Raw genomic sequence first — 27,530 nt, forward strand, 5'->3', positions numbered from 1 at the left:
AGCGAACGTCAGCTAGTTTATCTAACTTTGATGCATTCATTAGTGTCAGGGTCACTGTAGTCAGTGTTCTAGGGCAGCAGCAACAAACCAGTAACACTTTAGTTAGTGTTCCTTGTTCTGAAGGGACTGAACAACTAACCAACATTTTGTTAAAGCTAAGCTTGCAAAAACAACAGGTAGATAGCAGACCTCACAGGTGGGCTTTCTATAGCAATATGAAGTCACATGAAGAGTGATTTAGACAAATGAAAGGTTGTTAATTCTGGGAGTCAGAATGTCAGAGAAATACAATACATACATGTCCATGCAGATCTGTGTTGAGCAGCATGAGGGCGCAGGTCAATGTGTGGGCTCCATCTGTAAAGGGACAGTACACATGGCTGAGGTCCGCTAAATGTCACACCACTTCTTTCTAAGCACACACACACATACTCATGTAAAAACAATAGTGTACAAAATCAATGTACATACACTTTATCAGCACACGTCTGCACAAAATATATCTACACAGTCAAATAATATCAGCTGGTGCTATAATGTGATTTGCAATAGTTACATTTTAAGAATTGAAATGTACCAGCTTCATCACTGCAATGCAAAACTATGGGCCATGGACATTTAGTCAACTGTTTTCTACATGGACACCAACAACAGCCATTTTTTTGGTCTTTTTTCACTTTCTGATTATAATACTGTTACCCTTGATTATCTTTATCATCACCTTCACAGCTCTGACCTTCAGAGGTGGGTGTCTGGGGGTTACAGTGGCAATAGCGTCTGGAGAAATGGACAAGGACACGCTCTCTCTCCTGGGTTTCGCCCATCAGTGGAAAGGCCTTTAAGAAGTTCCTGCCACACATGAACAACCTTATGAAACATTTTTCTCAAAAAAACCAAAACTGCAACAGTAAGTCCTGCTTTTTAAAACTCAGGTCATGGTGGCATAGTGCAGTATGGTACAGGTTCCACATCTAAACTGTAAATAAATCAGAGGGGATCCGAGTGTAAAAATCATTGATTGATTTTGACACTTTTGTTAAACAACAAAAGCATATTATTATCACAGATCTGAGCATTTTCTGTTTTTGTTAACTGTGCTAAATTTTAAAGTTATTATTCTAGGGAAGCCATCTTGGTTGCTGACATCTTTTTTTCAGATTTAGATATAGATGATGCATCTAAAAAATTTTTTTTTCAGAATTCATCACTTTGGCTGAATGTACTTTGAAGATCCAGAATATGTAAAGATCCCAACAGTACCAAAATGAATGCAGGATGTCACTTTTCATCAGCATTGTTCACTCAACTGAAAGTCCTGCACTGAAGGCAGCAGTCTGAGACAGCAACATGTCAGATACAAGACCGTGATGTACTCTGCAGCTGTCAGCTACACCAGCTAACTGTACTGAGCACGACAGCTTGATTAACACAAAGCTAATGTGTTGTGAAGAGGGAATGTGAAGAACACACACAGCCTAGGTGCATGCACTAATAGCTCTACCATCACACAAATTCACCTGCCAGTGCTGAGTGGGCATTACCTCAGGGCGCGATCCAGCGACAAGCCAGAGAAATCAAAGAAGCTCAGGTACTCTGATGCCACCATCTGGCTGAACTCATTACTGCAGGGAGACAGAAAGCACATCAACAAATGTTATATAAATGTTTGATAACACTATGTTACAGCCACGACTAAGGGTGTAATTCCCCTGTGATTAAACGGAACTTCATTATATTTTATTTCAAATTACAATACAGTTATATACAAAACAGTAAAAACCTGACTTGTTGCGCCCTTATTTTTGTGTGCCTACTGGGAAATATTTATAGATAATGGATACACATTCAGATATGAATACACATTGAGGAGTGTTTAATGAAACTTTTTCCTGTTTTGTTTGTTTGTTTGTTTTTTACATCCATCATCTTTGTGTCTCGTGGATATGGAACACTTGTGACAAGCCCACAAACCTCCCTGTATTGGACCATCACACTAGAGTGTGTGTGCCTATGTTAACTGTCTGTATGCGTGCTCACTTCTTGCCCAGGTGTCTGGCCACATCACAGCGTTTGAAGCCCTCGAGGTGATAGAGGCGCTTGGCAAGCCTCTTCGCAGCCTCACAGTCAGCTCGGCAGCCATTGGCCAGAGTATCCGTGCTCCCGTGTTCCAGACTGCCCAAATCACACTCCTCTGAGTCAGACAGCACGTCTGTGAGGTTGGCATCACTGAGGAGGAGAACACACACACATGTAAAAACAAACACACAGTCGCACACACAAGCAGGTACCCAGGGTAATGAATGGAACACATGCCTATTATGGACACCCACTCACTCACAGCTAAACAGAAAAAGCTCAACTGTGAAGCATAAAACTCAATTACATAAACATATGCTCACATGCACAGAAAAACAAGTCAAATGAGGTTCAAATGACTTGTTATGGCAGTGACCCACTTTCACTGCCACTTTATGTCCTACTTTGATGCAGTGGATATGATGGCTGATTATACAGCTGAAGCAGATTTCACCTGCCCCAATCTCTTCTAAAAAGCCCCACTAATCTCAGACCGTGGACCACTAAGATAATTAGATTTAAAGGGCTATAACATAAAGAAAACCCTTTAACTCTACCCTTCTATTTTGGGAAAATGCAGCTGGGAAGTTAGTAAAGTAAGCTTCTCAGAAGTGACCAAGTAATGCTCCTTCCCTGGCCTCGATGGCCTTTCCCCAAACACCCAAATGCGGTAGTTAAACACCCTTTGCAACCTCCTTGTCTGTCAGTCAAATGTCTATTCCAGCTGTGAATGAGTCTGTGTGAGAGTATGAAACAAGGAGTTTATGCCAAAAACAGAATGCACTTAGTCACCCCTGCAGGAGTAATAAAGGTGAAGAACAGATAAAGTGAGTGTTGAGAACACGACAGAACGTGCTGTTTTCAGCGCAAAGTAATAACTTGCACAGGCTGAATCGATGACAGATTTCCAACACTATGCACCATGATAACAATACATGGTAATGTTTCAAACTGAAATGTGTTAACCGTTGCTGGAATATACCATTTTATAAGCAGCCTGAACTGATTATTAAGCTCTTTTCTATTTCACCCAAGTGAGTTACTCATTTAAGCTTACGCTTAAATATATATATATAAAAAAATTAAATAAATAAATGAATCATACTTTCAGCCAGTCCTAAGTAGAAGGATGTAAAACCACTGTAGGGGAAAGCATGCTCAACAGGCCTAAAGCTGCATAAATATCATTCATGCTCTGATCCTAGTGATCTAACACAAATTTGATGTTTATATGAATAAAGTCAATTTCATTCAATTTTTTAGAAGTTCCACAAGTATTGTCCAGGATCGATATAAGTGGAATACATTTGACAGGGGTGGACGGGCATAAAAGCTTTTAGCCTAGTGATTTAGCACTGTACATTAAATTGGGGGAAGTAAAAACTTTTAACCTTTATATACCTTTTATATAACCAGGAAATGGAGCTCTTCAGATCTCTTGGGCAAGAGCTTCCTGGCCAACACAGAAACATTAACTTATGATTAACCTAACATGTTTTTGATTGCAGGGGAACCCAGAGCTGACAGACTGAACAGAGAAGGTCCATGCACAGGTTGAGACATAGGACTTTCTTGCTGTGGGTAAACAGTGCTAACTTGCTTAGCCTTCATGTTGCAACAAAATGATTTTAAAAAACTGACACAGCAGCAGGAGCTGATGTTCTGACTTTTTAATCACTAGTATGGGTAATGCTTCAGAAAGACACTAAATTATACATTTTGCAAAATGAAACTTAAAAGCATCTTTCATCAGACCCTCCCTGTCTGGCAAACGCAGACATCTTTCAAACACTGCACTGTCCAGCTTGTAAAACAGGATTTGGCGTTACAGAGTTTTACCCTGAGGACATCAGCAGGTTTCTGAGGCTTTCAGTCACAGAAGACACTACATGAGTAGTAATACACCTGCACTTTTTTTGCCCCCCCCCCCCCACCCCCACCCCCACCCCCCTCACCCCCCACCCCACACCTCCCACCCCGTTTGGTCGGATTCGTGCGTGTGCGCATGCGCGTTCAGATGTGCTCGGCGCATGCGCGTTCAGGTGTGAAAACACACCCTCTGGGCGGTATCGACTCCTCCTAGTGGGATGGCTTAGGTTATATAGGTATAAAAGTGATCCTTTCACATTCTAAGACCATCACCGCCACGGCCTAAGGAGCACAGACACATCGCGCTAAGGACCCCAACGACTCACCGACCTAAGGAGCACAGAATACCATCTGTATCAACCATGACACCCAGCCAGGACATCGCCCACGCCACAGCCGCTCTAGGTATGTCTACAGGAGTATGCAGCCGGGGTCCTCAACGTAAAAAGCAACGCTGTGAAAATGCCGTAGATGGGACTGTATTTAAGTTAGAATATCGCGGCGCTGAAGGGTATGTGTATACCATTAAATATACCGAAGGGACAGTTGTGCTTAGTGTAGATTGTGGCGAGGGATTGTTTTGGGGGGAACCCCAAAGCATCTCTACCAAAAACTGGAAGCTCTTCCGGACCGTAGTGTGTGCGGACCTGGACAATGTGGGCTTCCCAGAGGTGCTGTATGTTTCCCAGTGGAACAGTGCATCAGGCCCTGAGCTTTACAGGGTTGAGGCTGATCGTTTCAATCGCAACCCTGAAGACTTTATTTTTCTCAGTGCATGTGATGACAGGGATAGTCTTATTGCTTCCAGAGGGCTTGAAAACTGGAGGTTAAATCCTTACCCTCTAAACCTTGAAGAGCGCACAAGATGGTTTAAGGACTTGTTTTTTATACAGTGGTGCGACTGGAGAGGTTTGTCGCGTCTGTTTAGCCAGATTGACGACGCGATCAAGAGGGACAGACTCAACACTGCGTACGAGAGTATTAGAAAACGCCTTGTTTTTGACGATCTGGCGAGTTGTCCGAAGACTGGTTTGCCTGCTACCCTGTGCAAACCTAAAATCATAAGACCTTCCGACAACTAAACAATAAACTGGTAGGTTTAATGTGAGGGGTGTGTGTGGGGTTGCGTGTGTATCTATGTGACAAATTAAGAGCTTGTGGTTTTCATTTTACAGAGAATGACTCGCCGTCGTGGGACCTGTCAGAGTCACCATCAATAGGGCTGCTAATCCCGACCCCCCAGACTCCACCACCCTCACCATCATGCTCGCAGGACCCCCTCATATCAGACCTGTGGGAGGAAACTGTAATCGACATCAAACTCGCAACTCTCCACCTGTTGATGTTGGCGCTGAATGAGTTTCTACAAGAGACATGTTACGGATGCCAAACAGGCCACCCCAGTCAGGTGCAACACAGCTGCTTGCAGGAATTGTCTGAGTATTTCTTCGACACCTACTATGACGATGTGATGATAAGGCTCAAGACTGACCGATTCATCCCAGCCATCCAGCTGTTTGTACGCTCAAACACCACAGATGGGACTGGAACACAAATCCGCAGAGTTGCAGAACACCTCATGTGTGAACTGAGATCAGAGCGAAATATAGTATGCGCCATTAATGACAACATTGTGGACCTGCTAGAAGCAAGTACTTGCGCCCGACGTGTTAAACCAGCCATGCTCCGCATGATTGGAAACTACTGGGGTGGGAGACACCTGGTTTAATGTGTGCTGTTCAAGTATCCATTGTCTGTGATTGTGTCTGTGTGAAAATTAAATAAAAAGACGTGTTAACACCAACTTCTTAGTCATTTGTGGTTTGCACAGTCATGGAAAGCACATTGCATAAAATATATCATGATCCAGCCCATCCTGCGGGGTTGGCCAGTTTAAATAAGCTACGTATAGCGGCAGGGGAGGCATCAGGTGTAACACCTCCAATATCTCAGGTCAAACATTATTTAGAACAAGACGACACTTACACACTCCATAAACCTGTGAGGATCCATTTCCCCAGAAATAGAGTATTGGTGACAGGGATCGACAAACAGTTTCAAGCCGATCTGGTTGACATGTGTGAATATGTGTCAGATAATGATAATGTGAGATATCTGCTAACATGTATAGATGTATTCTCAAAATACGCATGGGTTAGATGCCTAACAAACAAGACAGCGAATGTTGTATCAGCTGCTTTTGAGGATATACTTAGTGAGGGTAGGATCCCTGTGAAACTACAAACAGATGAAGGCAAAGAGTTTTATAATACAACCTTTAAACAGCTAATGAAGCGATATAATATCAAACATTTCTCAACAGCTAGCGAGGTTAAATGCAGTATTGTCGAGAGATTCAATCGTAGCTTCAAGGGTAGAATGTGGAAGTACTTAACATCAGCCAACTCCCGGAGATATGTAGATGTCATACCAGATCTCACACAAGCATATAACAATGCTTATCACAGATCTATCCAAATGGCTCCGGCAGAGGTGAATAAGGATAATGAGAAGTCGGTGTTTAACGCGCTGTACAAAACGAGGCCTCAGAGGGAACTGTGCTTTAAATTTAATATTGGCGACACTGTACGAATATCAAAACTGAGAGGAAAGTTTCGAAAAGGATACGAGCAGACCTACACCGATGAGATTTTCACAGTCAAGGAACGTATAGGGAGACAGCCCCCAGTGTACAGACTAGCGGATCTAGCTGGAGAGGTATTGAAAGGGTCATTTTATGAGCCTGAGATACAACGTGTGGTTGTTGATGAAAACAAAACATTTAAAATTGAAAACATATTGGCTAGAAAAAAAGTGGGTCGGAAAAAGCATGTGCTAGTGAAATGGCTAGGATGGCCCGACAGCTTTAATTCGTGGATTCCAGAAAAAGACATCGTTGAGGCGTAATTAACTCAGATGACGCAGCTCTACACACATTCATTCAACACTGAGCATAGACGGAGAAAGCATGAATAAAAAGAACAACAACAATGCAGGCTTCTATGTAAGCCTCTTCTCGAATGCTTCGGCGCATGTTTACCCGGGTAATAAGATATCTAATTTTAGAACAAAGCTAGCAAAACCTATCGTTTTGGATCAGCCGTATGAGGTTGCTGTTATAGAGATACAGTACCCACGCATATGGATGTCTTTTCCACAATCAGATTCGCAAGTGGAAATTCATGACCCAGTCAAAGATGGAACCATCGCCGTAACCATGATCGAACTGTCTGTGGGTCATTATGCATCTGTGGAACAGATAATAAAAGAATTTAATTTTAAATGTCAGCAGTACCAAACCACTGGAGACCTTAAAATGCAATACAACACAGTTACTAACCATGCCTGTGTTATGGGACCTAGGGGCACTATTCTCACATTTAGAGGGAGACTGGCGGAAATCCTAGGATTCGAAACAGGAGAGCCGTTTGTACTTCATTATAAAAACACATATGCCCCGCACCCCGCAGACATATACGGGGGAAAATATAACATCTTTATTTATGCAGATATCGTTGATTACCAGCTTGTGGGTGACGCCCACGCGAGGCTATTAAGAGCTATAAATATCACGGACGATGACCGCCGCTTGCCTATTCTACAATTTGACAGCCCACACTACACACCTGTGTCAAAGACATTGATCGACGACATAGAAATTGATTTGAAAGACGATCGAAATCAACACATACCCTTTTTATACGGCAAGGTGTTTGTCAAGTTACACTTCCGACCGATAACCCACCATTTTTGAAAAAAAGGATGGCCGTCTACAACACTGATGACTCAAAATATGTAAAATACTACTTATCACAGGCTGGTGGAGAGCTCGGAGGGTATGTTGGGACCAGTACGCAATATGGGTCAGGGCTGGGTGGTTTGTTCCGCAGCTTGTTTAGATTTGCTGTACCACTGTTTAAAAAAGGAGTTAGCATAGTCAAACCACACCTAAAAACAGCCGCATCGGGCATAGTGTCTGATGTCATAACCAACATAACCAGACCCTCAACCACTAAGCAGGACGGTAGCGGATTGTATGTGTATACGCCCAGACCATCTAAGACCCCACCCCCAGGGCAACCGTTGTCTAAAAAGCGTAAAACCACAAAACCTAGCAGGAGAGCTAGCAAACGGACACCGTCACGCAGAGTGAAAAGACCCAGAACCAGTCGTTCTAAAACTGCAGAGTTTGACATATTCTAAATGGCACTGTTACACAGTCATTCTGGAGAATGTGTAAAAACAGAGCTGGACCTGTTTACTGTTCCCTACACACAGACTAGCATTGAGAAAAGTACATTTATCGAAATCCCACCTGTATCTGCAATCACTGATGGAGGGCCGATCGAGTTTTACATCTCATCGTCCGGTGAAGATTACCTGGATCTAAATGACTCATATATCTACACACGTGTGAGAATCACAAACGCTGATGGCTCAAACCTGGCTAGGGACGCTAATGTAGGATTTATTAATTATCCTGGATGCAGCATATTTAGTCAAGTTGATGTTAATTTGGGAGACCGCCTCATTAGTCAATCATCCAACACATATCCATACAGAGGTGTGATAGAATGTCTTATCAATTATAATAAGGACACTTTAGACACACAGTTCAGCACCGGGTTATTCTGTAAGGATACATCATCACACATGAATGACACATCTATAGAAGGAGAGAACCAGGGCCTGGTGACCAGAGGTGGCTACACAGCAAATAGCAGTATTGTTGAATTGATTGCACCAGTACATGCAGACCTGTTTTTTCAAGAAAAACTGTTACTTAATGGAATCGACCTGTCACTGAAATTTGTGCGCTCTAAAGACGAATTTGCTCTCATGACAGCGGATGCCAATGCATACAGAGTTAAAATTGTCTCAGCCAGTCTCTTTGTCAAGAAAGTTAGTGTATCACCGACCGTCAGACTTGCACACAGCAAGGCATTGCACCATGCAAACGCAAAATACACGGTAGACAGAGTGTCTTTAAAGACCTTCTCCATACCTGCAGGGGCTAGAATATCAACAAATGACAATTTATTTATGGGTAGGATACCTAAATTTGTGATCATTGCATTTATAGACAATGAAGCATACACTGGCTCCTACCAGCGTAATCCATTTCATTTTGAAAACTGCGATATAGAATTTATGTCTTTATATGCTGATAGTCAGGCTTATCCTGCTAAACCATTCCAGCCCAATTTCCAGAGAAAACACTATACCAGAGAATTTTACCAGCTGATACAAACCACAGGAAGACATTTAAAGGATAGATCTTTAGCTATTACGCGTGCGGACTTTGGTAACGGCTACACTTTATTCTGTTTCAATCTGGAAGCTGACGAAGGACATTCAGGGAATGTGTCGTTAATTAAAACAGGGAACGTGAGATTGGAAACCCGTTTCAGAAATCCACTACCCCGTACAGTGAACCTCTTGTGTTATTCGGTATTTGATTCAGTCATTGAAATATCTAACATGAGACAGGTGCTCTTGGACTACTATTGAGACAAAAACGGTCATGAACACTATAGAACTATCAGCCGTGATCGGCAGCATTATCAATAAAAACACACATTTCCTAGGCGTGTTAGCCTATGATCAGCTAACCACTGAACGGCTTCAAAGACTCCCTGCTATGAGTATTGTAAACACCCACCCTTCTACGATGCCCGGGGAACATTGGCTTGCTGTTTATATTTCGAGAGACAGACGCGGTTATTTTTTTGATAGTTTTGGTCACTCGTTAGACAGTTTTCCCCCAGCAATAAAGATGTTTCTTCTAAAAAACTGTTCCACTGTTTTATATTCAGGAAAACAAGTGCAGAACGACTTCTCCATCACATGCGGTCAACACTGTGTATTTTTTTTATATCATGTGCAAAATGGTGTATCTTATGAGCGTGTGCTTAACATGTATGGGTCTGATTTAATTTGTAATGATGCTATGGTGTGTCGATTTGTCAACAACATACAACCTGTTGCTGTATGCAGTGATTACGTGTGTGTGCAATGCGGATACTGACATGTACTAATGAGAATAATAAAAACAACATGAGAGCATGATAATCGAGTCAATGGTATTTATTATCAAATCTCGTATATAAATATATAGATTTACAACATACATTGTTTAAACATAAATAAAAGAAATCAAACATTAAGCCGTAATAAAAAAGAAAAACATATATTTAACAATAATAAAGACATAATATATTTAACAGTAATAAAATAAAACAAAACAAAACAATTTAGCAGCAATAAGTGAAAAAAAACATTACACTAGAAAAAACACCAAACAGCAAATATTTTTAGCAGAAAAACAATTTCAGGTGCAATAAGAAAAAACCTGAATTCAAAAATCCAACCACTCTACAGGACCCCCCTTTAATTTGTTTTTTTTATTCTTTATTTTTTTTAGTGTACTATGTCGCAGCGGTCCACCAGGGGTGATCTTTTTTGGTGTGTGTTTTAAAAAACCAGGGTCTTCAGACAGTGTGTGATCGGTTTTATACATGGCGACGGTCTTACGTATGCCTGTGTTAGATATGGCTGATAACGGTACGTTTAAATCTGAGACAGCTTTTAAAAACTCTGTCCAGCCGATAGGTCTCAAACCCTCAGAGGGTGCGTGTGTGGTTGTGACGCCTTTAATTAGATCATAAATGTGTGAACCAGGGATGGTGTGTTTATCAACAACAATTTCGCCTTTGTCGTTGTAAGAGATCAAGTGTGGCGAACGGCTCACCGCTGATAGAATAAGTTCTGCATTCCTCCTACACCTTTTAGGTATGTATGTTAAAACATTCTCCGCAACAAGATCCCTCACCCCTGCATCACCATGAACAGGCGATGTGTCCGTCGACTGGGGTTGCACATCCCTGTTAAATTGTTCAGGTAATGATAAAGACAATACATTCTTTTCACGGGCACCTTGTCTCACAAGGGTAAGGTATCTTTGGAGAATATCGCTGTATTTTTTAGCCTTCTCATACACATCTATGTCAGAATCTTGTAACACTTGTAACATCTCCTTGTCCAACTCGTTCTGAGACTGTTGTCTGATGCTGTCTGTTTGCTGCTGCTGCTGCTGCTGCTGTTGCTTTATTAAGTCCAACTGGTGTTGGGGTACCAAAAACATCTTTTGCACATGTTCCATTTTCACCTGTTTGCTATCAGACTGGTTATGAAAGGGATTGCAGCCCCTAATAGCGGCAGTAAAAACCCTCCAGATTGGTTGATTGTCTTTCTCTTTTTCAAAGTTTTTATTTTTTTGTCTGCAATCAGTCTGATTATTGATTTTTTCTTTTTCAGCTGTTTGTACTGCTGATTGGTCAGTGGTATGTTACCATGCAATACATTAAAGGCTATCTCACACAGCGCATTGATAAAATCTAAGTTTGAATTACTAATAATAACTCTGCGTAGAGTAGGAGGAGCCCTGTATATCATCTCCAACAGAGACAGATTCCTCCGCATGCGTGATGACATCCTTTCACCTCTTTGCTGATTTTTGTTTTGGAATGTAAACAACCGGACGCTCTGATAGTAAATTTGTTCTGAGTCTTAAATAGTCCGGGGTCTTAGCTTTATAGTCTATTAAAAGATACCCGTATGTTGTGGATGTGGCATCATTAAACGCTTCTATAAAATATTTAGTATTACCCGGAAACATTTGCCTACCTAAAAGCATAACCTGATATTTATCTCTCGGATTTTTAAACAATATTAGATAGTTAGTGTTCAAGGAAATGGTTCTACTGGATTTTCCTTGAATAAACAAATTCTGAACTAGATATATACAACTCAAATTCCTATGATGCACATACTTTGTGAACACATTTTGAACTTCTAAATTGTTAGCTGCATCGTTCATTACATCGTCTATAATTAACAAATTGTTCTTTTCTGCAGGAAGAAGGGTGTCATCAGCAAGAGATTCGGGTATACCGTTAACAAAGTTTATGTCTCTTATCTTAAGAAGCTGGTCATATAATGGCTGCCAGCATGAGTATATATATACAATATTGTCAATGCTGCATGATATAATCCGGGAAGAATTTTCAATTATGCTTTTAACAAAAAAAGTCTTGCCGCAGTTACTGGGACCGCTGACCACCATACTGAACGGGTGCTGCAACCGGGCGTCAAACCCCTGTTCTAATTTAAAATCCATAAGGTACGGTTGTATAGTCTGGGAGCACACGGCGCTTATTGTAAACAACTTTAACTTTTTTCACAATGGTTTTATTCTTCAAATGAAGCTTCTTTTTATCGCGTCTGATGCTATCAGACACGGCAACTAGGTGTGCGTCTGATGTCTGATTGGTTACAAACTTGTGGACTAAACCTTTCAAGGATTCATGGGTGACAACTTTTGAGTTTAGTGCGTTCAGTGTCACGCCTTTACATTTGACCTGGGTCTTGCCCAACGATGTGTGATACGCGTAGCATTTTGGCCCACCGGAAACAAATTCCGCTATGTAATCCTCCACACCACCCTCTCCACAGTCTAATTCGCTTGTGAGATCCCCCAGAAACGGACCTAGAGGAGGCATCCACTCGCCAGGGCGTGCCGTGAAAATGACACTGTCCGTGTCACAATACAGCACGCGCTGCTGCAAGTTGTCTAGCAAATCATACAGCATGAGTCTGGCGTGTGCAGTGGTCATGGCCCCGACAAAAACATTAACGTCCTTAACACGGGAAGCTCTACCATCAGCATGCCGCCACTGCACCATTGCGACGTCGTCAGAGATGAAACAAAACTGACGCACGTCGTACTGGTCGCTAAACATTAGCTGGCTAAATCTGGAAGGGTCTGTAATGAGCTCAGATGATGCCATATTTGACCTCATGCTGAAACGACCCCATAACGAGTTTAGCAACAGCTTGTTACAGTTACGAACAGCTTTATTTACACAAATCTTGGATGGGTCTAGCATTATTCCCTCCTTCTCATAATACTCGTCTATGTACTTCTTCTGTTCGTCAGGTGTCTTGACGTGTTCAGGATACCCCGAGGCCTCCTGTTTGAGTTTTAGGAAGGCTTTCACATAGTCTTTAAACAATGTGTCGGTCTTATTGGGGAAATGCCACACCTCATCAATAGCAAGAACCCTGTATCCCTTCTCAACAGCTTTTTCAAGCTCAAATGAGACCCAAGTGCCTTTCAATACCCGCTCACTGTCCCTGTGTCCACATGCAGTATGCTGGTTTTGGTCTTCAGCACACATGCTGCAGAGTGGAAACATCAGTTTTCCGTGGCACCTGTAGGGAAGGACGGGGTGAAAAAGACCCTTAGGGGGGAGCACTGTGCATTTAACAAAGCCGAAATAATTTTCTAGCTTGTCAAAGTTGGTGTAAATGACTTGAGGGTGTCCTACAGGATAGTCTTTTTTAGACTGCACTGTGGGATAGAGACTGGTGAAGTCGTAGTAAAATATTTTTTCATCACAACCAGTCTTGTGGTACAGCTTTATAGCATTTGTGCGACCTCCAAAAAGAGCGTCTCGGGGATTCATGCGTTCTGGCTTTCTGTATGTGTGCATGAAAGCCACAACTGTAGGGTCTGTCTGCTTCAAGGCAGCCCATTCACATTCCCACATCACTATTACGTTCACACTGTGTTGTGATCTCAGTGCATCAACTTTGTCACAAAACATGCGATGCAGCAGTCCATAGGATGCTTTGCTGACAGGATTAACTTCGCTCTCGGGGTAACATTTAACACAGCCGTGGTGAAAACATCCTGCAAATTCATAAGCTGTATTACTTGTGGGGTCAAAACCGTCCACAAAATACGGTCCAACCCTCTGTTCGCCTCCTCTGAGAGCATGTTTTACCACTTTGTTGGTGGTGTGGGACACGTATTGAAGCCATTCGATAGAGACGTTAGAAAACGTCTTATTCTGCTCAACGTATGCCCCGTCATACGTGAGAGCGAGCGTGTCTCTAGGCAGAAACAGCGTTTTATACACACCCATACTAAATGCAGCCAAGGTGGTATACATGAATGGATCAACTTGTGTACAACCCAGTAACGTGTCACGATAAATGCTGCATGCTTTACGCAGGACATCAACATCGTTAACACAGTAACGCCTGAGTTCAGCCTGAAAATCAAAGGGATTCTGTGAGGCAACCTGGTACCATTCCATGAATCGCACCTTATCGCTTTCAGACATGTACTCATAGCCGTAGAAGGAGGGGTCTGGGTACGGGCCCACATAATGCTCATTATCCCTCGTATTAAACCTGTGTGGGAAATGGCCCTTCTGCAGATCTTGAAAACCTAAAGCAGAGGGTATTTTGGCAAGGCCCATGGGCAAAAAGCTGAACGAATCAATCCATCGCTGGTCATAGTCCCTGTCATACATCAAAATCACACGGCTGCCGCTCATTATGACACTAGGTGTTATGCACTGTCTGACAAAGTACTCGAGGAGTATGTAGTTGTCAAAGCCAGATGCATTATGTGCTATGAAAGTGTACCCACGAAACCTTGGGCGTCTGTAATGTTGCACAAACGCCTCCACACACTTTAATGTGTTAAATGTGAACTTATTGCCCTTCAGATCAGACGCACACACAAAGTTAGCCTCGTGTTTACCGTTGTGGTACCTAGTCTCGAAATCATATAAAATGTATTTATCGGTAGGCTTCTGTTTTTCAACAGGCTGTATGAAACACTGATGGTCGGAGTCTCCGGTTAATTTAGGCTCGCGGCAGTGCTCGCATCTAGGCTGGGCACATCTGTGTGGCGATTTTTTGGATTCTTTATATGTGGTGCCACAGTGCATGCAATGTTTCATATTATCACAGGGGATCATGTTGTGTTTTAATTCTGGTAATTTGTGTTGCTGGTAACAGTGTTGTGATTTGCAGATGCGGTTACAGTCGCTGCATTTCACTGTGGGACCCCTGTGGTGTTGACAGAGTGTATAACATGTGTTACATCTATGTTTACAGGAATGATGTAATGGTGAATTATATGTACTGTAACAGAAATTACACACATAGGATGCACCAAGAAAAGCGGTTGGGTTTAAAATCATGTGGTAATGTTGATTATGGAGATACATCATCAACGTGTTTGTGTTTGGCTCTTCATGTGTGAAAAAACATTCCAGGCGTTTACGCCCTTCTGTGTGGTAATAGATTACAATCTTAATGTTGAAGTGCTTCTCAAATTTACTGACATCTGTGAATGATACTTGCTGCTTGTCGCATAGACCTACTTCAGCATGCATCCGTTTAGCTGTAGCGAGTTTTTCTAGCTCAGAGGCTGATGAGTTTAATGAATGTGCTATACATAGGGAGAAGCACAAATTGTTGTGTGTGTTGTTTGGTGTGTATAAATGTCTGCCTTTCTTTGAGAGAATCTCATCATAAGGGATTTGTGCCAGTCTTAAGCGAGCCCCACCACTACTGTTCTGAGCTACCGTGACAATAAACTCTAATTCATCATCACCGATAGATTCATCATTACTCTGCATAACTTGTGCAATTCGATCGAGAAACAGCTCCGGATCATACCGATCATCAGCGTTTAAAACAACCTGAACATCTGAAGCCAGCGAGGGGCCACGCAGGACTACGTTTAGAACGCTGCCCTGTTGAGATCCAGCCACAGCTCGGTCTACCACATTGGCTAAGCACTCGCGCACTCGCGCAGGTACTTGTTCTGGATGATCAAGACTTATACCCCTAAAATCAAGGCGCTCACGCAATTCGCGAGCATTAAAATTAGGTATCTCTCTAATGTGTGGCTGGGAGCGCCTGCCAGATCCAGATTGCACAACGGGCTCAATCACGATAGTATCACTTTGTGAGAAATTTACAATGACTGAGGGGGTGTGTGGTGTTGCAGCGGTGCCCGGACACGCATGTGCGTCTGTAGTACTAGTAGAAGCGGTAACAGACTCAATAACAGCAGCAGCAGCAGCAGCAATACGGTTAGCATCAGTAACAACAGTGGTCCGAGCATCACCTGATGTACTACCACTATTATTAACAACAACAATAGACCCATCAGCAATAGCAGGCGTAGGAACAGTCTGACGAGGATGTGTATCAGATGAGGCTGATGCAGGCACACTATTAAGTCTAGCTACAATATTGTCTAATTTGTTATCTGTTTCTTCAGCCCACTGCATAAAAGCCTCTAAGTCAAAACATCTAACAGGACTGGAGGTTCCGTTATTATGTTTAAATAATTTATTTGGAGGGTCCATGGTCTGGATTTTAAAAGTCAGGGACTTGAAATTTTGCTGCAGATGATGTCTAATGTACTACACACTTTTTTTATGAATTTGATAAACTGTTGGTTTTGTATCTGTGCTTCTTGGTGGTATTGATTGAGTCTAGCTTCAATCAAACATAATTTATCAACTAATGAAGCTATATGACTCTGTTCAACAGGTTGAGCGTCTGAAACCTTCATGTAAGCATCATACGCCGCTGATATTTGAGAGTCTGTTATACCGTCGTCTTCAAAATCTACGTGTGAATCAATGCTATTTCTGACACATTCTGGTGGGGTGGGTATATGAACAAGATCGAAATCTGATATACTGTATTCAAAAACATCAGAGAAATCACGAGGCAAGCACTCACTCGGGGGTGTTGCAGGACCGCTGATGAAGATCGCTTCTGATTCTCCACTGTTGCACAAAGCTCCAGGTTTTTGTTGTTCTGGGAGGTCGATACTGTTTAAACATTCCAAAAACGTCTGGAGTACGGTGTCCTGATCATTATGTGGAGGGGTACTGTGCTGCAGTCTGTGAAGATAGATATGTGTTAAAACATTTATACATGTACCCATTTCAAACAGAATAAGCGTGTCTCCCTCTCTATCTCTTTTTATCTAATTTATATATATACCTTGTAGTGTGCGTTATTCCTGACGGCCCTGGTTCTCCGCACATAAGGTTCTCTGGCGTGGCTCTGTATGTGTAAAACGGTCGGTTTTAGAACATTTGGAATTGTTTAAACCCATTTGCTGTTTTTTTAAATACACAATTATACACCCCGTTGTATACATACCTTTTGTAAGGATGGGCTCTGTGGTCGCGGTGTCTGAATGTTTTCCTGCTCAGTTTGTTAACCCTGGAACAAATCAAAGAAAAACTCTGTTATTATATAATTTAAAACAATCGCAAGCTTAAAACATACATACGATTAAAAATCGCGTAATTCTGTACACACCTTGTGCCTGTTAGAGATGTTGTTCCATCTTTAAAATCCACCGTTTCTAAAGAAAAGGGTGCTGTGCCGTTCTCCCGAACTCCTGAAAATTAAGCTTTTGTTTTAGGAAAAAAGATAGTTTGAATATCCTATAATATGTTAACATAACACTTTTAAAAATACAATAATAGGTTTTGTTTTACTTACCGCTTAAGATGTCCATGTTATAAAGAACGATGATAGTTTTGATGGTCTCAAAGAAAGTGATGTTGTCGCGACGAATGCTGAGTTCACCCTGAGCTTCGCATAGGTCTCGGTTAAATACCTTCTCCAGGAACAATGCCAGTACACAACTGCTTCACACCTTAAGTTCACACTCCCATGCTACTTCCCAGAGTTCTCGAAGAGACAAAAGACACCTAGTCTGGAGGTCCTGTTTCCCACCATCAACCTTACTACACCCCACCCTCCCCCCTACCATTTGTCTAGACAGGTTTGCCTTAGTTCAACATTGCGAAATCCCGATTTTTAAATAAAATGATCGCATCAACCCTGGAAAGAAAACTAGTTAAATTAAATAAAACGCTTGTGAACATGCCGACATTACCCATTCGGAAGAAATTCCCACTTGTGCCGTTTTCAAAATAAATTGCATGTATCGCAGCAAGCTGAGATATTGTCAGGTTTATAAAATTAGTCTAGCCTCAGTACACAACTGCTTCACACCTTAAGGTTCACACTCCCCAAGCTACTTCCCAGAGTTCTCGAAGAGACAAAAGATACCTAGTCTGGAGGTCCTGTTTCCCACCATCAACCTTACTACACCCCACCCCCTACCATTTGTCTAGACAGGTTTGCCTTAGTTCATCATTGCGAAATCCCGATTTTTAAATAAAATGATCGCATCAACCCTGGAAAGAAAACTAGTTAAATTAAATAAAACGCTTGTGAACATGCCGACATTACCCATTCGGAAGAAATTCCCACTTGTGCCGTTTTCAAAATAAATTGCATGTATCGCAGCAAGCTGAGATATTGTCAGGTTTATAAAATTAGTCTAGCCTCAGTACACAACTGCTTCACACCTTAAGGTTCACACTCCCCAAGCTACTTCCCAGAGTTCTCGAAGAGACAAAAGACACCTAGTCTGGAGGTCCTGTTTCCCACCATCAACCTTACTACACCCCACCCCCTACCATTTGTCTAGACAGGTTTGCCTTAGTTCAACATTGCGAAATCCCGATTTTTAAATAAAATGATCGCATCAACCCTGGAAAGAAAACTAGTTAAATTAAATAAAACGCTTGTGAACATGCCGACATTACCCATTCGGAAGAAATTCCCACTTGTGCCGTTTTCAAAATAAATTGCATGCATCGCAGCAAGCTGAGATATTGTCAGATTTATAAAATTAGTCTAGCCTCAGTACACAACTGCTTCACACCTTAAGGTTCACACTCCCCAAGCTACTTCCCAGAGTTCTCGAAGAGACAAAAGACACCTAGTCTGGAGGTCCTGTTTCCCACCATCAACCTTACTACACCCCACCCCCTACCATTTGTCTAGACAGGTTTGCCTTAGTTCATCATTGCGAAATCCCGATTTTTAAATAAAATGATCGCATCAACCCTGGAAAGAAAACTAGTTAAATTAAATAAAACGCTTGTGAACATGCCGACATTACCCATTCGGAAGAAATTCCCACTTGTGCCGTTTTCAAAATAAATTGCATGTATCGCAGCAAGCTGAGATATTGTCAGGTTTATAAAATTAGTCTAGCCTCAGTACACAACTGCTTCACACCTTAAGGTTCACACTCCCCAAGCTACTTCCCAGAGTTCTCGAAGAGACAAAAGACACCTAGTCTGGAGGTCCTGTTTCCCACCATCAACCTTACTACACCCCACCCCCTACCATTTGTCTAGACAGGTTTGCCTTAGTTCAACATTGCGAAATCCCGATTTTTAAATAAAATGATCGCATCAACCCTGGAAAGAAAACTAGTTAAATTAAATAAAACGCTTGTGAACATGCCGACATTACCCATTCGGAAGAAATTCCCACTTGTGCCGTTTTCAAAATAAATTGCATGCATCGCAGCAAGCTGAGATATTGTCAGATTTATAAAATTAGTCTAGCCTCAGTACACAACTGCTTCACACCTTAAGGTTCACACTCCCCAAGCTACTTCCCAGAGTTCTCGAAGAGACAAAAGACACCTAGTCTGGAGGTCCTGTTTCCTCAATGTCTGGGAGGTGTGGGGTGGGAGGTGTGGGGTGGGGTGAGGGGGTGAGGGGGGTGAGGGGGTGGGGGGGGGGGGGTGGGGGGGGGGGGGGGGCAAAAAAAGTGCAGGTGTATTACTACTTACATGACTTCTAAGTAGCACCATGACGGCTAGGCTGAGTCTCATGCTACAGTTGGTAACCTTTAATAAATAAGGCCATTACTGCAGGCTGTGATGAAGGCTACTGGGATGGAGGAGAGTTTAATAGTCTGTTTATTCGAACAAAAGGCCCCACATGCTCTGTGGCTGTTAAACTGTTGTAAAGGCAGCATAGATAATCAATGCAGAGTATTAATTAGTGCCCTGCTTATGTATTTATGACTTACTGTGGCAGCTTGACCGATGTTGTATCCACTGTGCTGCACTGCACTACATACTTTGCACACTGTTATGCATGCCAGAGTCAATCAGTGGGAAGCTGTGTAGCCTTTTTACTGGCATCTTAATAAACAGTGAGGATTGTTTTTGATTCCAAGTCATTTCTGTGACTTCTGTGTGTCGATAGAGACTTGACATTTCTCCACATGTGATGTGCACGTCTGTAAGGCACTTGCTCCATCCAGACCCCACAGGCAAAGTATTGGTTAAAAGACAGCATAACGTCCATCCATGACAAAAAAAGAAAAAGAAAAAAAAAAAGCAAATGAAAATGATACACCACTCGCATGTTTACTGGCACCCTGATGACAAATGAGGTACACGCATTCATCTCCGTCAGTCTCAGCAGCATTTCTTCATTTCCTGACGGTCTCTGCATACGTGATGCGCCGCCAGCAGCCCCAACAGATGATTCAGATGTCTTTGCATAATGTGATCAGCCCAATTTCATTACCCTCGTAAATTCAATACATTAGGCACTGCTGTCGTACAGGATTAGTTGGTTACTATGGATACAGCGGAAGCTAAGTGTCCCACGCTACAGGAAGAAGAATGAAAGTGGACAAAAATCAAAATCTACAGGCGAATTCACAAATGACTAGTTTCCATAGCTAAGACTCGCTGTTTAGCTGACTGTGTGCTACACCCATACAGCTCAGTACCACAAAGGGCTCTGATTTCCCTGCTCCAAGCAAGGATCCACTTTCATGTCTTGGCTGATTCATTAATCTCATAGAATCATCATCTGGCCCTTGATCTGCTGGGGCCAATTTGCCTTGGTAGCAACAGACTATTACCCCCATAAACAGAGTACCCAGAGTCACAGGATACATAAACTTCTTAACCACCAAAAGATGGGTCATGCAAACCTCCCCAACTTATCATAGCAAAGCATCACTTCCAAGAATGACAACGAGATTGCAGATAAAGCCAGCAGAAAATGGCCATTGACAGCGTGCAAAGGCTCAGCCTTGGGGACAGGGTGGGGAGTTTCCGGGAGGAGTAAAACTAACTGCTCTTTGGAGTGGAAAAGGGGCCATCAGATCTGGTTTAGGGATGCGATTAAAATGCTTCCTGCACAGCTACCCCTGGACATGTCCCACAGCAGGGAGAAAACAGAGCATAGCCAGCTCCTCATCAATACACAACTCTCACCCACAAAGGCTTAGTTACTTGAGACACAAACAATTAGATGAAGGGAAAAAAATTCATAACAACAGGCAAACATGTTGATATACACCTAATAAAATGAGTGTGTCAGACCATTAAAACAATATCCAGCCTGGTGTTAGCAGTGAATGTGCTTTCGCTTGTCTGATCATATTAATTCACTGCATTCAGAGTGTCCTTATAAATCATTCAAAACTCATATCAGCCGTGGGGCTAAATTGCTAAAATGATGCCAGTCTCCCTCCCGTGCAACGGTCTCTGGCACACACAAACACAAAATATTAGTGAGAGGGACACAGTATTAAGTGTCAGCTATCTAGTGCAGGTCTTTTGTGAAAAAGACACTCAGAGTTACTGAGGGCCAAGTGGCACACAGCAAAGCTATTAGTCTATGTGAAGGCACAATTTTGTATCCCCAGGCCAGTCTTATTCAGTCAGTGTGACCGCCACTCAGTCTGCGCTTGTGTCTGTGTCATACTCAGAGCATGAAAGGACATGTCTCTGACTCACATGCTAATCTCTTTAGCTGTGTACTACCCGTGCCCACAGCTACAAGGTGTGTCTGTGTAAGGTGTGTGTGTGGGTGTGTGGGAGGGAGGAAGCGGAGGGTCCTAAATACATCTTGGATGAGTGTAATTACCAATTATGGGGTAAACCAAATTGTAAAATTCTGTGATTTTACAGGCTCTTCTTTTGCTTTCATATAGCCTACACTGATCTATGGCCAAAGTGATGTATAGCAGTAGAGGCAGAAGTAAAGCTCTGTGTGTAGTTGTGCAAGCGTGTCAGTGAGGTCATCTGTTTCAACTTTTAGATTGAGTCTTGGCAGAAAATGAAACTAAAAACAAATGTAAGAACAGAACCTAATACAAACAACAAAGGCACCTCTGTGAATAAAAACACTCGTTACCATTAGTTCAGTGAACTGATGACAGTAGCAGCCTTTACTGTTTATTAATAAACAAACAGAATCACACACATAACTGATATTTGCTCTTTTCCGTAGGGTATAACACTGGTGGCTGCTACAACAAATCAGCCGTACTGATTTTATAAGAAGCAGGCAGGTGACAGCAATCAGGTCTTTGGCTACAAACCATTTAATACATATTTTAATGCATCACTTGAACTGAATCCAACAATAACTGATTAAGACATTAATCACTTGATCAGTAAGCTAGTGATAAAGTGACTTATTTTTAATCATTTTCCACTTAATCAGAGGGGTGGTGTTTTTAGTTTTGGCTCTTTGTTTCCTACCACTGTAAACTCATCAACCTGAACTTCGAGCTCTGGCAGCTTATGAGCTGTCATATCTTCAATTAAATGCTGAACTGAACTCTGCTGCACCCACGACATCAAATAATCTATCTAGCAATAGGTGAATTATTAAAACAATAATAATAATAATTCCAGCAGATTTGTTTTTTTGTTTTGTGTTTTAATTCAAATGAAAAGTAATAGCTAACCCAGTCCAGCACATCGTCGGCCACGTGCCACATTAGATTAAAAATACGGTTTGTCTTTTTCTTTTCTTTTTTACCATAAATATGCCTTTCTATGAATATTATTCTAGTATCGTGGGAATTTTTTGCCAGGGTCAACTTACACCACAGCTACCTCACTATTTCCATTTTGCCACGCAGCATAATTGTTAATGTACCCACCCATCTGGAGATCAGAGCTTTAAAAGAGTTTACAGAGGTAAAGCCAAGCTTACAGGAGTTGCAGCAAAAAGTCGAAGTGAACATCATATTCCTCTTTCCACATCTCGGATCTTGGAAATTAGCGCTTAAAGGCGTGCTACGGTCCGACCGCCTCATCGTCCAGTATTCGGTGAACTGTGCATCGGCCCGGCTTGGTGATCTAACTTTCAGCCAAGTCAAGTTCTATAAAATCGCAGCGTATTCAGAGACGATCAGTGACACTGCTGTGTTATTCCACTACAATGCGAACATGCACGGAGTGTGTTTGGAGGGCTTTCCTTGAAGTTTCTTGGTTGGTCTGAAAGCTCCATTGAAGGGAGGATGTTGGGGGCGGAGCGAGCACTGGACAGACTTTTTTTCTGATGAATAGCGCTGTTCCTAGTGGTGGCTTTACAATGGCCCTGTGTGTCCCAGCCAACACAACTTCCTCTGCATTATAGGGCTGAGAGCCAGCAGATCAGTCCAACGCCAGCTGGACGTCCTGTTTTCTTAAAGTTCATTAAGTCGCAAGCAGTTAGTAGATGTGAGGATTTCTGTGCATGCTCCAAGGTAAACGTAAAGGCACCTGAACTTAATATGACAAAATATGCCTGGTTGGCTCTACTTTGCAAGAGTTTATCACCGGATAGAGAAAAATCCAAGCGTAATGTCCATGTGTAATGAACAATGAGGTATTTAGCTAAAAATATCTACAGATATAACCGAGGTTAAAAAGAGGTGGGAGACTGATGGTTGCTATGTAAATATAATTTAAATGAGACAAAAATAACCCATCATGTAAAGCACACAAAACCACAGAGTAATATTAGTACATTTGCTAGCTAGAGCACAAAAGCCACTTTCTGATCTGATGGAAAGAAGCACAGAAAAAGAAATGACAAGCATCTGTATTGAGTAAAAAATCAGGAGATAGGGTGTGGAAATTTAAAAAAAAAAAAGCTATATATATTGTACACTTTATTAAGTAGACCTGTTCTACAGGTGATATCTAATCAACCAGTCACAGGACAGAAAGTAAATGCATTTACACATGTAGACGTGGTTAAGACGACCTGCTGTAGTTCACACTGAACATGAACATGGTTGTTGATGTGTTTCAGAAACGAATAATCTGCTGGGATTTTCCCACACAACCATCTCTAGGGTTTACAGAGATTGGTCAGAAAAAGAGAACCTATGCAGTGAGCAGCAGCTTTCCCTTGATGAAAATACATTGATGATGCCTGAGTTCAGGAGAATGGCCACAACTGCTCTGAGCTGATAGGAAGGCAACAGTAACTCAAATAACTACTTGTTACAATCAAGGTATGCAGAAGAGCATCTCTGAACACACATTTCATTGAGCCTTGAAGCAGATGGGCTACAACAGCAGAAGACCACAGAATAAGTGCCAGCTAAGAAAGGGTGATGTAATGGTGTGGGCACAGTGAACTCACACCTGCACAGTCACCCGATCTCAAGCCAGTAGTGCACCTCTGGGATGCCGTGGAGTATCATAGATGCATAACTAGTAATACTGCTGAAACTGTGTGATGCTGTCATGCTAGTATGGACCAAAACCTGTAAGGAATGTTTACCAGCACCTTGCTGAATCTACGCAGTGAAGAATCAAAGTACCCTGAACACAAAACGGGGCCAACATGGTAAGAGCAGGGTGCAGCTAATAAAGTGGCTGGTGAATACAGACAACAACAGTGGCCGGACTACTGTTTTTACACATCTGAACACTAGTCACAAGCCTGTGTTTTTTGGAGAGGCTTCCTATGACTCATGGATAACCTTTGTCATTCACACACAACCACACAGACAGCAGAATTTATAAACCTGTTGGAGCACAAATATGATGCCGCAGCCAACAGCACGTGGAAAAAAAATGATTCAGCTTTTCAGCTGATGAGGTTTTAGAAGCGAAATGTTGCCTTAAAAACATGTAGCTGATTAAAACAAGCTCTTATTTTATGCATTTTAGTCAATCAGCTAGTGAAGCTTGACTCAAAAAGAACTTTGAGCTCCACCTGCTAAGTCGCAAACATAAGTGAACTCAATACATAAAAAGCCTTGCAAAACAATTTCTTAAAATAGTCTGTTTACAGCTCACATGCGCAAACAGAAAGGTAAATTGCACTGTTTGCTGTTTGCGTCTTACTCTAAGAATTTGTATTGTATTTGAGCTCTTAATAGGAGTTACTATTACTGTTTGGCTTGCAACATTGAATGTTGCAAGCCACACAAGACAACGATTGATTGATGATTTAGATGAAACACTGATGCACCCACAAACTGAGGAGAGAATAGAACAACCTAAATTTGTCAATCATTTATACCTTTATAAACACAGCATGGCTAAATAATACAAAATGACCAAGAAATCCTTCGATCAGTAATAACAACAAAATGAAAAAGGGTGAAAACCTTTAGTGTAGTTTACTGTTTCCATCTTACAAGCTCTTATTCACACACAGAGAAACACACAGGACCCAAAAACCACCTACTCAGCTGCAAACAATGGACAATGGTGACCTCTTTTGGCTGGGTGAGACTAATTATGTTCAGGTGTGGGATTGGGTTTAGTGAAACACTAAACACAGCAGCTTGATCTGACAGCAGCTAAAGATTACCATCTGCTGTAAAATCAGCTACAGTTTGAGCAGTCATGCCAAGAACTAGGCACAAATGTCTCATATGGTCTGCTTTCTCTTCCACTTAGCACATACAGGAAGTGCTGACAAGATGCCTCAGAAGAGAGAAACCCATGGTTAGAAAGACATAATTCAGCAGACACAGTCACTTCTACAGTAGGGTTGTGGGATGTGTCATAAAACATAGAGTTGAGCTATAAATAGCCAGGGATAAATATGCTGGTGCTGAAACTATTCAGTTACCGCGCGCTGTGGTGAGAGGGTGAAAAAGATTTGTTTGCAAACCTTTTGTGTACGCATCTATTTTTGTGTATGTGGGACTGCATGTGTCCATATCACTGCCTGAGTGTGAGCCAGGAGAGGATAATCTGCAGGATGTTTCAGCAGTGCTACAGAACCTCACTAAGGGTTTTATTCCCAATGTGATATCCTCAAACATATGTGTGTGTGTGTGTGTGTGTGAGAGAGAGAGAGAGAGAAAGATTAAGAATATGAAAGACGGATATAAAGGACTCCCATATCTGCATCACTGAGTGAGCTAGAATGTGCGAGCATTAAACACAGTTTTTGTTTATGCATGCTTCTGGCCCACATGTCTTTCATGTGTATGTGTGTTTCTGCGCTCAACACTGTGTATGAAAGAGGTTAGTCTATGCAGTAGAGCTGCTTCTCTGATATGGAAACAAACTGCCTGGCTTTTATCTGCTCTGCTTGATCTGTTAGGCTTGTGAGCCACCAGGAGGAATACGAATACACAATGGAATCACATGTATTCATGCAAATGTTCAGCCATAGAACATTTGTCAAACACATTCATATATGTCCAGACACTGGATCTTTTTTCTTGAATATTGCACTGCGTGTGTTTGTTTTGAGGGCATGGATGCTCCAGCGCAGTTTGCATTATCACATAATCAGCCTGCATCTAGTTGGCTCCACTGCGTAGATATAACCTGCTTTATAGTAAGCTGCTGGACAGACAAATAAACTGACCAACAGAGAGTGTGTTTTCATGGCGATTTTAGTCCCTCTGTGGATTAAGGTTAAGCTTCACTCATGGTCCCCACAGAGCACAGAGCAACACAACTCGTGTGAAGTAACAGTGACTAAGTAACCAAAAAAAGATGCAATTGACTGTCTAATCCAATGACTGTACAGGCTGACAAACTACACAAGTGTACAAGCTCAAAACTAAAAGCCAGGTTTGCTGACTAAGAGCACTGTCATCTCATATTTGCATGTACTGTTTGGCATGCTTACAGTATCTGCTGTACTTTTTCCCTGTTCCTGTGGCCAGCTGCCTATTTCACTATCTTCACCCAATGATGTCAGAATAGACAGTAACAGTGGGAATAATATCTGCAGAGAGGGTTTGGCTGAGGTAAGATTAGATTTCTTTGCACCACATCAAAGCTCCAGCTACAAACGTTGAAGGCTAAATTGTGGACAGGCTGTATATGCACCAGGGAAGGGATGTCAAACATATGGTCCAATAAATGGTCCATTTCAGCCCACTGGATTGTGTTGTACAACATGAAAACTCCAAAGAAGGAGGGCATACATTTGGGACTTTTAACTAATTTTGTCAGTTGGGCTCAGTATATCATACTAAAGAAAGTAAAAGATAGGTACGTTATAGATAGACAAAATTAGGTATGTGTGTGTGGGTGGGTTAATGTTTGCTTCCCATTTAATAACAGAAAAGTGCCCGTTTTTTGCAACTTACTAATTTTCTCCTTTTTTGTGCTTTTTTTTTTTTTTTGCCATTTTATAACCATCTGGATGCACCAAAGTCCCTCTGAATCATGTATCATTGGTTTTATGGATGGTTTATTAAATAATACCCTAAAGGAAAGGTAAATAATTTGCTAGTGTTTCTAAGAGTTTATCAGGCAATAACCTTCCAGCCCACTTCAGATCAAACTGAGGTGTACGCGGCAGTGAGTTTACACCAGTGCACATGGTTTGCCAGCCAAATGGATCAGTATGAATACCTGGTTTGACTGCCATATTACAAAAACTATGGTTAAAAAAGCTGAAAAATATGTAAAATTAAGATGAGATTAGTAGTATGAACAACTGAAGCAAAACGTGGAGTAACAGCCTTTCAGTTTCATTCACAAAGAGCATGTTAGACATGTGTACATCAGATGTATGACTCATTAACAGTTTCTGCAGCATTTTGAGACACATATGCCGATCCAACTGCTTCACACT

At 41.9% G+C, this 27,530-nt stretch overlaps 2 protein-coding genes across 2 annotated transcripts in view; both read right to left on the reverse strand.

Annotated features, from left to right (window-relative positions):
• The window catches only part of psd2 (pleckstrin and Sec7 domain containing 2), a 55,453-nt gene that overhangs the window by 12,271 nt on the left and 15,652 nt on the right, over window positions 1-27,530 (reverse strand). Inside the window, 4 exon segments of the mRNA XM_085177291.1 lie at window positions 299-357; window positions 737-849; window positions 1,542-1,622; window positions 2,038-2,226. Coding sequence (XP_085033417.1) covers window positions 299-357; window positions 737-849; window positions 1,542-1,622; window positions 2,038-2,226 — 442 coding nt within the window.
• LOC146524227 (uncharacterized) lies at window positions 4,251-16,981 on the reverse strand. Its single transcript, XM_085135058.1, has 3 exons — window positions 16,834-16,981; window positions 12,286-16,730; window positions 4,251-4,275 (listed from the first exon to the last, which is right to left on the reverse strand). The coding sequence occupies exons 2-3, from the start codon at window positions 16,182-16,184 to the stop codon at window positions 4,251-4,253; spliced, it is 3,924 nt and encodes a 1,307-aa protein (XP_084991184.1). The 5' UTR covers window positions 16,185-16,730; window positions 16,834-16,981.

Source organism: Neolamprologus multifasciatus, chromosome 2 (genome assembly GCF_963576455.1).
Source record: "Neolamprologus multifasciatus chromosome 2, fNeoMul1.2, whole genome shotgun sequence".
NCBI classification, from domain to species: domain Eukaryota; kingdom Metazoa; phylum Chordata; class Actinopteri; order Cichliformes; family Cichlidae; genus Neolamprologus; species Neolamprologus multifasciatus.

Excerpts from the sequence above, each read along its gene's own strand:
- LOC146524227 (XM_085135058.1), bottom strand. The coding sequence starts at position 16,184 with ATGGACCCTCCAAATAAATTATTTAAACATAATAACGGAACCTCCAGT. Across the intron at positions 4,276-12,285 it reads TTGAAAGGTTTAGTCCACAA|GTCGGTGAGTCGTTGGGGTC; the intron begins GTTTGTAACCAA and ends TGTGCTCCTTAG.